General features: G+C 37.8%; 1 protein-coding gene across 1 annotated transcript in view; it reads left to right on the top strand.

Annotated features, from left to right (window-relative positions):
* Positions 1 to 4,747, top strand: part of ZNF568 (zinc finger protein 568) — a 79,445-nt gene extending 74,698 nt beyond the window's left edge. The window contains exon 8 of the mRNA XM_045440984.1: positions 2,889 to 4,747. Coding sequence (XP_045296940.1) covers positions 2,889 to 3,820 — 932 coding nt within the window. The 3' untranslated portion in view covers positions 3,821 to 4,747. The remainder of the gene's footprint in view (positions 1 to 2,888) is intronic.
* The last annotated feature ends 7,350 nt before the right edge of the window (positions 4,748 to 12,097 follow it).

A 12,097-nucleotide genomic window follows, 5' to 3' on the forward strand; every position in this document is an offset into this window, starting at 1 on the left:
ATTGCAGATATAGACCATACATGAATCACAGAACAATTTTTTCTTACCAGTTGTTCTAGGTTTATCTCTCTAGATTTCCCAACTGTTTGTCTTTTCTGCAACTTGCTTTTGGCTGGTCCAACTACCCTGGACCTTAGCAAGAGTAAAGGGACTATCCCAAGAAACAGGGTGCCTGTACACAGCTCTGACAACTTACCCGAGCATCTCCCTTTGTCTCAGCCTCCTTGGTTTCTGAGTAGCTAAGTAATGGTCCAGTGTCATACAACTAGCAAATTGTGGGACTAGAATTCACAACCAGGCAGTCTGACTCTGTGTTGTCACAACACATTACGACTTCATATAAATGGTTGCCATAGTATCCTCAGTTTCCATTAGAATTTTTTCAGAATTACATGAAAGATTTTCATTGTTGTGTAAAGCTATCAGTCTTGTAGGGGACTGGTATAAGACATGTACAGATACACTAATGATGCTGGCTTGTTTGTGCCTCACCGCCATGTACTTGGGAAGTGCTGTAGAGAAGGCAGTGAAGCTGGGAAGGAGCAGAGGCCAGAAGACATTCCCCGCATCTGTTAAATAAAACATGAAGTGATTACTCTCATTCTCACTCTTCTAATGTCATTATCTGCAGCATGTTTCCCTTTATTTCCACTGGAGTATCCTTTAGTATTTAGTTAACATTAATTGAACTATGTGCTAGGGATTGATTATATAATGGTGAGTGAAATATGTATTATGTTGGTTCTAGGCCACCTTGGGAGAAATTATCCCAGTAGTTAAACCGATGAACAAATGTGTAATTCCAGAATTGAGGAAAAGATTATGAAGGCAAAGAACAGGGTACTTGACAGAAAATAAAGATATTTACCATGAAAGAAACTGGCCATGAAGGAAATCTGGAGCAGAGCATTCATTGGAGATGAGGATTTCCTAAAAGTCTAAGATGAGAATGTAATTGGTATGATATAGGGGTCCAGTGGAGGCCAGTAGAGTAGGTACTGGTGAGTGAATGGGAGAGCATCTTAAAATGACAGTGAACAGGGAAGTAGGGTCCAGATAATGCAGAGTTTTGCAGGTCCGGTAAGGAATTTTGTATTTTATTGTAAGCACAGATGGGATGTACTGTATTTAAACTGTACTGTATACAAACACACTTTGAGTTGCCTCTGAATCACTGAGAGAGATTAATAAAAATGCCAGTGGTCTTTCATTCATCAAAGAGTATTTACTCTGTGCAGATACAGTGAAGGGCAGACAGACAGTACAGAAGTAAACAAAGTATAATATCTGTGGAGTTTAGAGGTATATATACTGATGTCTGCAAGGTGGATGGATGGATTGAGAGATAGAAGGATATGTGATAAGGCAAGTAGAGCCAGATATTTATTGTAGAATCTAAGTTTTGGGGATATGGGAGTTCACTGTCCCAATTCTTTTAATTTTTCTTTATATTTGAAAGTTCTCATGATAATGTTGGAGAAATAGATGAAATGGCATGTGATGATAAGTATATTGCAAAAAATAAGTAGAGTGATGAGGGACCTGATTTGTAAAGAGTGGTCTCAAGTTTGAGTAGAGGTCAAAATGGAGTAATTGAACAAGCCATATTAATATCTTAGGGAAAATATTTGCAGACAGAGATTCTGAAGGAGGGGTGTGCTTCACAGGTTTGAAGACCATCCCATTGGTCAGGGAGTGGAGCAAAGTGTGCTAAAGAGAGGAGATCAGCAATGAGGTCAGACAGAGGTAGTGCAAGACAGGTTCAGGGAAGGTTTTGTAGACCTCATAAGAACTGACTTTTGCTCTGCTCAACAGGGAAATCCAGTGGAGAATTTTAGGCAGAAGAAAGGCCTGATCTAACTTAGTTAACAAGAACACTTTGGCTACTGTATGGGATATAGGACAGCAACAGTGGAAGTAGGGAGACCTACACTTAGAGAAGTGTATTAGCTTTGGTGAGAAGATGGCTTTGGACAAGGTGGTAGAGATGCTGATAGAAGGAGTCAAAACCTGGATATATTTTGAAGCTAGAGATGAGAGGACTTGCTGTTAGATGTAATGTCCTACGCCTTTAGATTTCTCATTTAGTTGGTCTTAGGCAATTCCTGAATGTCATATTTGTAATGTTCCTTTGCTAATTCTGATTTTCGCCAGGGGTGAAGAACTACTTCTTCATAAATTCCCCTCATTTTCTCTATTCTCATCCTCTCCCCCCAGTCTGGGGTGTTTTGTTTTGTTTTGTTTTGTTTTTTTAGTTTCACTGCTGTGTTTCACTATTTAAATTATTCACTATTTTTAGTTTGGCATTTCTACCTTAGAACTTTCATGTTTCCTGCCACATGAAAATACATCCTATTTTCTTTCTTGTTATCTTACAGATTGGGAGTCCAGAGGAGAAACCAATAATTTATTTCCAAAGACAGACAGTTATGAAATTAAATCATTGCAACTGAAGATAAAAAGACTTGAAAGCTCTCACCTTGAGTGCACTAGGGTCAGAGATGACAGAGAAATGAAATGCCACTTGGAGAAACAACAGGAGGGACATTTCAGACAAGCCATAATAACCTCTGGAGAAGAGTCTGCTTCTGTTCAGTGCACAGTTCATGGAGTACTACAGACAATTTATACTAGAGCAAAAACCAATGAATGCAAGGGATGTAAGGAAGCTGTCAGGTGCCAGTCACACCATAGTCAACATGAAAGAAGTCCTAATAAGGAAAAAGACTCTAAATGTGGAGAATGTGGAAAAGCCTTTAACAGTAGGTCAGACTTAATGAAGCATCAGAGAATTCATGAAAGCAAAAAAAGTAAAGAAAGTAAGAAATGTGCCTACATCCATGGCTCTGAAGTTACTAAACCTCAGAGAATTAATACTGGTGAGAAATCTCATAAATGTAAAGAATGTGGGAAAGCCTTTCATTCTGGCTCACAACTTCGTAAACATCAAAAGATCCACATAGGTGAGAAACCCTATAAATGTAAGGAGTGTAGGAAGGCCTTTCCATCTACTTCACAACTTAATTTACATCAGAGAATTCATACAGATGAGAAATACTATGAATGTAAAGAATGTGGGAAAGCCTTTACCCGACCCTCACACCTCCTTCGACATCAGAGAATCCATACTGGTGAGAAACCCCACAAATGTAAGGAATGTGGGAAAGCTTTTCGTTATGACACGCAACTTAGTCTTCATCAGATAACTCATACTGGTGAAAGACGCTATGAATGTAAGGAATGTGGGAAGGTATATAGTTGTGCCTCACAACTGAGTCTACATCAAAGAATTCATACTGGTGAGAAACCTCATAAATGTAAGGAATGTGGGAAAGCTTTTATCTCTGATTCACATCTTCTTCGACATCAGAGTGTTCATACTGGTGAGAAACCGTATAAATGTAAGCAGTGTGGGAAAGCCTTTCGTCGTGGCTCAGAACTTACTCGACATCAAAGAGCTCACACTGGTGAGAAACCTTATAAATGTAAGGAATGTAAAATGGCCTTTACTTGTAGCACAGAACTTATTCGACATCAGAAAGTTCACACGGGTGAGAGACCCCATAAATGTAAGGAATGTGGGAAGGCTTTTATTCGAAAGTCAGAACTTACTCATCACGAGAGAAGTCATAGTGGTGAAAAGCCCTATAAGTGTAAGGAATGCGGGAAGGCCTTTGGTCGTGGCTCAGAACTTAATCGACACCAGAAAATTCATACTGGTGAGAAACCTTACAAATGTAAGCAATGTGGGAAGGCCTTTATTCGTGGCTCACACCTTAGTAAACATCAAAGAATTCATACAGGACAGAGGAGTGAATGAAGACATGGGAAGGCTCAAAATTTTATTGATATCTGCAAAGTCCTACTAGTTAAACACAAACCTACCGCCTGATTTTAAGGGATGTGGGAAAGCATTTGAGGATAACAATATCAGAGTTAATACTGTGGATACAAGGCCTTTTTTTGAGGGCCAGAATTTATTTGACATGTTACTGCTATTTGATAAATGTTAGTGGTGGGGAGGGTTCTATTTATGTTTCAAAATTTATTGGACCATCAGTGTTCAATTAATGTAAAAGTGATAAAACTTCATGAATGTGAGGAAAGTGGGAAGGCTTTGGAAGGCAGTTAATGTGTCAGTGACAGTCCCACAGACATTTCTCAGCATCAGGATCATTTTTACCCTGTGGGAAATCAGAGGATTCTTAATATAAATGTCATATATATAGGAGACAAATTTGCTTTAGCTTAAGTTACTCATCTGGTAATTCATGCTTGGGAAAGGCTATAGTAATGTTAAAAATGCAGCAGGTTATTCTATCCCACTCAAATCCTGTTAAATATTTGCAAGCTTAACCTCTAAAAATAACCTGAACTGAATCGTAGTGGGACAGGACTTAACCAATGCTCAGTCTTTACTTGCCTTCACCATTTTAACTCATTTCTTATGGGCAAATGACTTAACTAGGTCTAAATTTTCTCACTTAAAAATTAGCAATATTAGCACCATCTTGTTAGCATTGTGAAGATTAAATAATTACATGATATCCCTTAGAATACTGTGTGGCTCATATCGAAAGTGTGTTAAATAAGAGCTGCTTTTATTACTTTATTTTTATACTTGTGGATGGAGATCGTATGAGAGGAAGGCCTTATGTGTGCAGTGAATATAGGAACATCTAACGTCACCTTTTTATTGAATGTCAGGTAATTCCTTCTGGAGAAAAATTAAAAACTGAAGTTTTCATTCTTCTTGCCTTCTTGCTTCACTAGGGGAAAGGAAATCAAGGCAAATTACAATTAGAAATGAATGACAGAGGGACAACTACACATTAACATTTGTAGGATGAAACAAAGCTATACCCAGGAAAATAACTTCTTTCAATATGGGTAGAAAATGGGAGATGATTAATGGCCAGGATTCATTGTCAGTACTTGGTGCACTGCCTGTTCTAATAGGTCCCCTGTAAACACACGTTGAAATCAGAGGAATGAGGGAGTGAATAAATATTTATCTCTGGTGTGTAGAAAAGCTCTAACAAAGTAAGTGCAAAGCAAAACAAACCAAAAACCTTGAAAACTTTTGAAATGGGAAAGTAAAAAACCCTCAAGCATCATGAATGAGAGGATATGTAACTACAAAAATGGAATTTTAAAGAAATAAGGCAATACAGTTGTGGCAGACACTGTTGGTTACCTACCCATTGGTGTTAGCCATTTTCCCTTTGCTAGGACTGCCCATCTGAAGTCTAGCTCTTGCTGTCCTAGTTTGCTTAATAATTGGACATATATATAACAGTCCTGGCCATAGAAGATCTGAGCAAAAGTTATACGCAGCCTTTATGTTAAATTTTCTTTCCTAACAAAGTAGGAGGAAATGGTCCTCTTATACCCAGGATGCATGTCTATATGTGTAATACCTGGAACTGTGGCCATTTTGCTACCACATGAGTAAGAGGCCGAGATTGGCACAGGGGATAGATTGGAATTACCTGCATCCTTGACATTGTTGAGCTGATGAAACAATGTGGAACTGCCCTGTTCCTGGACTTTGAGTAAAATGAGAAACTTCATGCATATCAGTTTTAAGTTTATACTCACTTTTTTATGATATATCAGAGTCCTAGAAAAAAATATTTTCGCATGTATATACACATATTTATTCACCTTTAATTTAGTAAATTGGGGAAATGTTTATATTCGACTTTTTATGGTATATCTGAAATTGTAGTAAAGCATTATTTTCTTAAATATTTTTTAGACATGTATATACATATATTCTACTTTGAATTAGTAAGACATGGGAAATTTTTTTTTACATTCAGCATTTTATAGTGTGTGTTTATATTCATCTTTTTAAAGCATGTCTGAAATCCTGAAAGATATTTTCCTGAATAAAGAATCAATAAACTGATTCCTCTCATATCAGAATATCTAACAGATAAAATCTTCTAAGTGTTCAAGGTACAAAGAGTCACAGCTGTGAGGCTAGCATAACACTTTTAAGAAATTTGGAGGGGTGCCTGGGTTGCTCAGTTGGTTAGGCATCCAGCTTCGGGTCAGGTCATGATCTCATGGTTTGGAGTTCAAGCCCCGAGTTGGGCTCTGTGCTGACAGCTCAGAGCCTGGGACCTGCTTCAGATTCTGTGTCTCTCTCTGTCCCTCCCCTGATCACACTCTGTCTCTCAAAAATAAATAAACATTAAAAAAATTTTTTTTTGGAAAAGGATAACATTCAAATCAAATCACCCAAAAAAATAATCCATTGTACTTACGGTATGTGAATATTAAAATAAGTTAAATCTTGCAGCCTATTGAAGAAAATAGGGTTGTTGGGGAGTTTTTTTGTCCAGAATATGATTCATGACTTGATCTGTCCAGTTAATTTTTAAGTAATGTATAAATGTAGTGTTTACACGTTGAAAACTAGACCCTAAAATAACTTTTTCCCAAAGTAGTAACTGAGAAACTATTAGAGCATATGCATATTCAGCTGCTGTGAAGTCACTGCAGTTATCCACTTAATCAGACCTCATGGGCTGTGGACACATTTGGAATAATCCCTAGTCGATTCCACTTACGTCTTGCACTTTAGAAAATAATACTTCAAATAAGTTTAATGTAAACATGTATTATATGGTAAATCAATTATAGCTAAATGTCAGCCCATTGGAGGAGAATTTATAATAATCTAAGCATTTTTTATTTTTTTGAGTATGCTCTATGCCCAATGTAGGCTTGAATTCCAGACCCTAAGATCAAGAGTCATGCTCCACTGACTGAGCCAGCCAGGTGCGCCCAAGCATTTTTTAAAGGGGAAATTATTGCTAAATTTTATCTGTACTAGCATAATTATTCCGTAAGTCTCTTCTTGAAAGTTATACGTACTGTTCTAAGAGGACAAGCTCTGCCCTTAGGAGGAATTGAATTAATAAAGATAGGCAAAACCAGGCATGATCATGGTACTGGTTTCATTATAATTTCTAATATTTTTTGACATATTAAGAGACGATTCTCTTTCATTTTTTGCCCATGTATACACTTTCCTTTTTTCAACACTTGAGAATTGTATTCTAATTTTATATAACAAACTATCAGGGTGCCTCACTGGCTCAGTCTGAAGGATATGCGACTCTTGATCTTGCAGTCATGAGTTCGAGCCCCACATTGGATGTAGAGATTATAAATAAATCAACCTAAAAAAAAAAAAACAAAAAAAAAAAAAACTCGGAGCTCCTGGGTGGCTCAGTCAGTTGAGCATCTGAGCATCTTTTGATTTCGGCTTGGGTAATGATCTCACGGTTTGTAGTTTCAAGCAAGCCATGTGTCAGGTGACTTTCAGCATGGTACCTGCTTGGGATTCTCGGTCTCCCTCTCTGCCTTTCCCCTGCTTGCCCTCTCAAAAATGGATAAATCTTAAAAACAAAAACCCCACGTTCTCTTAATTGCCATTACAAAAGCCTTCCATGCTTTTTGCCATACTCAAGAAGCATGCCCACATCTAAGAAGTTTGCTTTGGTAGTGGTGGTGGTGTGTGTGTAGTGTAGCATAGTTTAAACGGGATCATGCTTACACATTAAGGTGCAATCCCCTTTTCTCACTTGGTAACTTACCATGACTGGGCTTCCTTCCAGTCAGTGCCTACAAGTGTAACTTTTTAGCTTTTAGACTCCTACATCATAAAGACAAAGCATAATAATATGCAGCCCAATCTTCCACCAGTTCAGATTTGTTATTTTACAAATAATTAATTGTACAATTTTATTACACATGTATTATTTCCTGTTGGTGCTTCTGTTGAGTGGATGGATTCCCACCAGTTGGATTCCTTGCTTTACAACATAGTGTATTTTAAATGTAGTAGTTAATACCTTATTTTCTGAAATTCGCCATTAATCTAGAAATATATGCCCATTCCCAACAACTTCAATGAAGAATGAATCTTTTGTTAAATTGAGTGAAGAAAAAAAAGTGTGTTTAATTTGCATTTTCTTAATTGTTGGTGAGGTTGAGCTTTTATCATGTCTAAAACATCATGCCTAATGTTGCTGTGAATTCCTTGTTTTTATGTATTCCATTTTTTAAATTGGAGTAGTTTTTGAAGGAGTTTGTAGAAACCTTGTTTTGTTACATACTTTGCAGTTGGTTTTCTTAGTCTAGCATGTATTTTTTACCTTTTTTAATGGCAAAAGAAATCAACAGACTTTTTCTGTGAAGGACCAGATAGTAAATATTTCAGGCTTTGTGGTCATACAGAATCTACTCTGCCTTTGTAGTGTGAAAACATACATAAACCAGTGGTTCTTAACCAGGGGTAGTTTTTACCTGTCCTACTCTTAATCTCAGGAGACACTGGGCAGTGTCCAGAGAGATGTTTGTTTGTCAGTTTGAGGGGGAGGGCTGCTGGCATCTAGTGGGTAAAGGCTAGGGATGCTCTGAATATCCTGTAATGCATAGTACAGTCCCTTACAACAGATCTGGGGGTGCCTGGGTGGCTCAGTAGGTTAAGCGTCTGACTTCAGCTCAGGTCATGATCTCATGGTTGGTGGGTTCAAGCCCCGTGTCGGGCACTGTGCTGACAGCTCAGAGCCTGGAGCCTGCTTCAGATTCTGTGTCTCCCTCTCTCTCTGCTCCTTCCCCACTTGTGCTCTCTCTCATAAATAAATAAACATTGGGAAAAAAAATTTTAGAATTATCTAGTCCAAAATATCAGTGCTGAAGTTGAGAAATCCTGAATGTAAGAAAATGGGCATGGCTGTGTTCCAATAAAACTTTACACAACAAGCAACAGGCCACATTTAGGTATCCTTTTTGATGTATGATATCTACTTTTCTGGTATTGTTCCAGAATTCTCCTAATTTTTCCAAACTTTCTTGTTTATGTTAAATTTTCTTGACTAAAATAATTCAGAAAAACAGTAGCACCTGTGTGACTGGTGCCTACTAACTAGACATCTAATTGTTTTTTATTAAAATTTTATAAAAGAAGTAAATCATTTCATAAATAAGTCCTCCTTTCCCTTCAGTCCTGCTCTTCTCCCTGTGTCTGAAGAGGCAATAACTTGGTGCACGTACTATCTGTAAAACCAGTACTTAGGTGTACACACAAATGGCACATAATATGGGTTTCTAGGAAACAAATGATACGTATTTCTGTAATTTTTCTTATTGACAATATGTGAGATCTAAAACTTGAAAAATACCTAATTTTTATATGCTGTGTTGTGTTTTTACAGTTTATTCATTGAAGTCCATTCATGAACTAGAAAACAATTGCAGATAAAATCATTTCTATATGTTTTAGCAAGGAATTGAATAAAGGATATTTTGTAATTTGAAGAATTTTCAGAAGGCCAAGGAATTAGACTTCAGGGCTGTACAATCCAGAAAATAACAGGATAAAGGCCCAGAGATACCACAAATACAAAAGCTCAGATACATGGTTTCTTGAACAGTACTTGAATGTAGTACTGTTCAAGAAAATCTGCTACTGCCACTTTATGCTCATCACCTAATGTTCTAAGGACTGGAAGCTAGAAACTTCAACAGCTTCGTAAGGGGAAACCAGTCACTCCTGCCACTGCGAATCCTATCCCTATGCCACCACCACCCCATTATGCTCACTTCCTCCACCTCCAAGATTCAGGTAGTGCCTGGTGGAACCTAGATTGCATGCTAACTCCCACCTGCAGTGGAGTCCAGGTGAAGTATGTGGATTGTAATGAGAAATCACAATTTGGGATGATATGACAGATTCATTCTTGTCTGCCATCATCCCACTGAATCTGGTGGAACAAGTACATTTGACGACCCTGGATGAAATCATGGACAGACCATACCCTGAGTCCACCATATAAATCAAAACTGTAAGCATTATGGATGGGGGACTTCCCTCCTTTAGCTCAGGCATGTTGCAGGGTGGGTGAGATGCCAGATGAGGAAAGAAGACCTGGCTTCTGCCTTTCTGGTCCTCTTTCTCATCTCCCAACATGCTGTCCCTAGTTTCTGATTGCTTGGATGGAACTTGAGTATTAGAAAGAGGTCTAGATCCTCCTTGCATAAGTCATAATGATCCTGTCACACTGCTCTCCACCCTTGGCTGTTCTCTGCTGGAGTACTTTTGTAAATTTCTTTGGAACCCCTTGATATATAAAAGAGATGATCTGTTCAACAATCTCACACTCCTTTTCTGATTTGTTCTACTTTAGTATTTTTTTTTTAATTATCTTTAAAAAATAAGATTTTCTTATTGTGGTGAATTACATCAATTTGAGTTAAATGTTTCCTCATGATTAGGTTCAGAATATGTATATCTGCATTTATGAATTTTCAACAAATACTGTATCTCTTCCAGGCATTATGTCAGGGAGTATATGATGTGACTGTCTTATTAGTGATGGTAACTTCAATTACCTAAGATTGTGCTTTCCAGGTTTCTCCACTGGAAAGAATATTTTTTTCTTTGTAGTAAGTAGTATGCAGGAAGGTGCTTTTAGATTAAGATAGATATCCCATTCTCCATCATATGTTTAAAATCCATTGATGAGGGGCACCTGGGCGGCTCAGTTGGTTGAGCATCCAACTCTTGATTTCAGCTCAGGCCATGATCTCGTGGTTTATGGGATCCAGCCCCATATTGTCAGCGCAGAGCCTGCTGGGGATTCCCTCTCTGCCCCTCCTGTCCTCATGTGCTTGCATGCTCTTTCAAAATAAATAAACAAAATTTTTTTTTAAATCCATTGATGATTCTTCATTGAATCAATTGTTACTCTGATGGTCATACCCTATATGATTCTAATCCTTTTGGAATGTGTTTCATGGCTCAGCATATTCTCAATTTATATAAAACTTATATGTGTGCTTGAAAAATGCCCACCCATCTGGCTCAGTCCATTGAGCATCCGACTTGATTTCAGCTCAGGTCATGATCCCAGGGTCATGGGATCTTGCTCAGCATGGAGCTTACTGATTCTCTCTCTCTTCCTCTGCCCCTCCTCCCTGTTCATGCTCTCTCTCTAAAATAAATAAAATGAAAAAAAAATGTTTTTAATGCCTACCCATCAACAAACTACTCTTGAGGCTGCTTTTTCTTTAAAGTTTATTTTTGAGAGAGAGAGAGTGAGCAGGGGAAGAATAGAGAGAGAATCCCAAGTAGGCTCCATGCTGTCAGTACAGAGTGTGACTCAGGGCTCAAATTCACAAACCATAAGATCATGACCTGAGCCAAAACTCAAAAGTCGGATACTTAACTGACTGAACCATCCAGGTGCCCCCCTCATAGGACTACTTCAAAATGTTGTGCAAATAATCATCAATTTGATAAATTAATATGTATAAAATGTTCAGAATAGATCCTGAATGACCTGTAAACTGTTGATGAGGATGGTAATACACATACTCTTATGTGTAAAAAAAAAAAAAAAAAAAAAAGCTGCTGTTTTTATTACTACTTTCATCTAGAGTCATGAGTTTTCCATTCTTGTAATTTTTTTTCTTCAAGAAAAAATTTTTATTTTTGAGAGTGAGAGTGTGGGTGGAAGCTAGGGAGAGACAGAGAAAGAGGGGGGAACAGAAGATCTAAAGTGGGCTTTGCACTGACAGCAGCAAGCCTGGGGTAGGGGGTGGGGGGACTCACACTCAAACTGTGAGAACATGACCTGAATTGATGTCAGACATTCAACCAACCAAGCCACACAGTCACCCCCTATTATTGTATATTAATACAATTGCAACAACATTTTATTGTGGAATTGACTCTTTGCTTTCAGGCATAGTCTCCCATAAGGAAGGAAATCAAAGAGGAAATATTTTTTGTCTGCTAATATTCAAGAGGGAAACTCCTCTGAGTATGGGTAGAAACTGGCAATAACAGTTATCCATAATCTTGACTGCTTTTAAAGATTACTTGGCACATCTCAGAAATCAACATATTGCGACAATTATTATGGAAGTGTGACAACATAAAACTGGGAGGATCCACATAGGATAACTAAACAAGCAGAATGACTAGAGAAGTGAAGAGACAAAGATTAGTTACTGTATATGTGCTTATTTCTGCTGTCTCCCTAAAGTCTTGTTAAAATGACAGTAACAGAAA

The sequence above is a fragment of the Leopardus geoffroyi genome, chromosome E2 (genome assembly GCF_018350155.1).
Source record: "Leopardus geoffroyi isolate Oge1 chromosome E2, O.geoffroyi_Oge1_pat1.0, whole genome shotgun sequence".
In the NCBI taxonomy this organism is placed as follows: Eukaryota; Metazoa; Chordata; class Mammalia; order Carnivora; family Felidae; genus Leopardus; species Leopardus geoffroyi.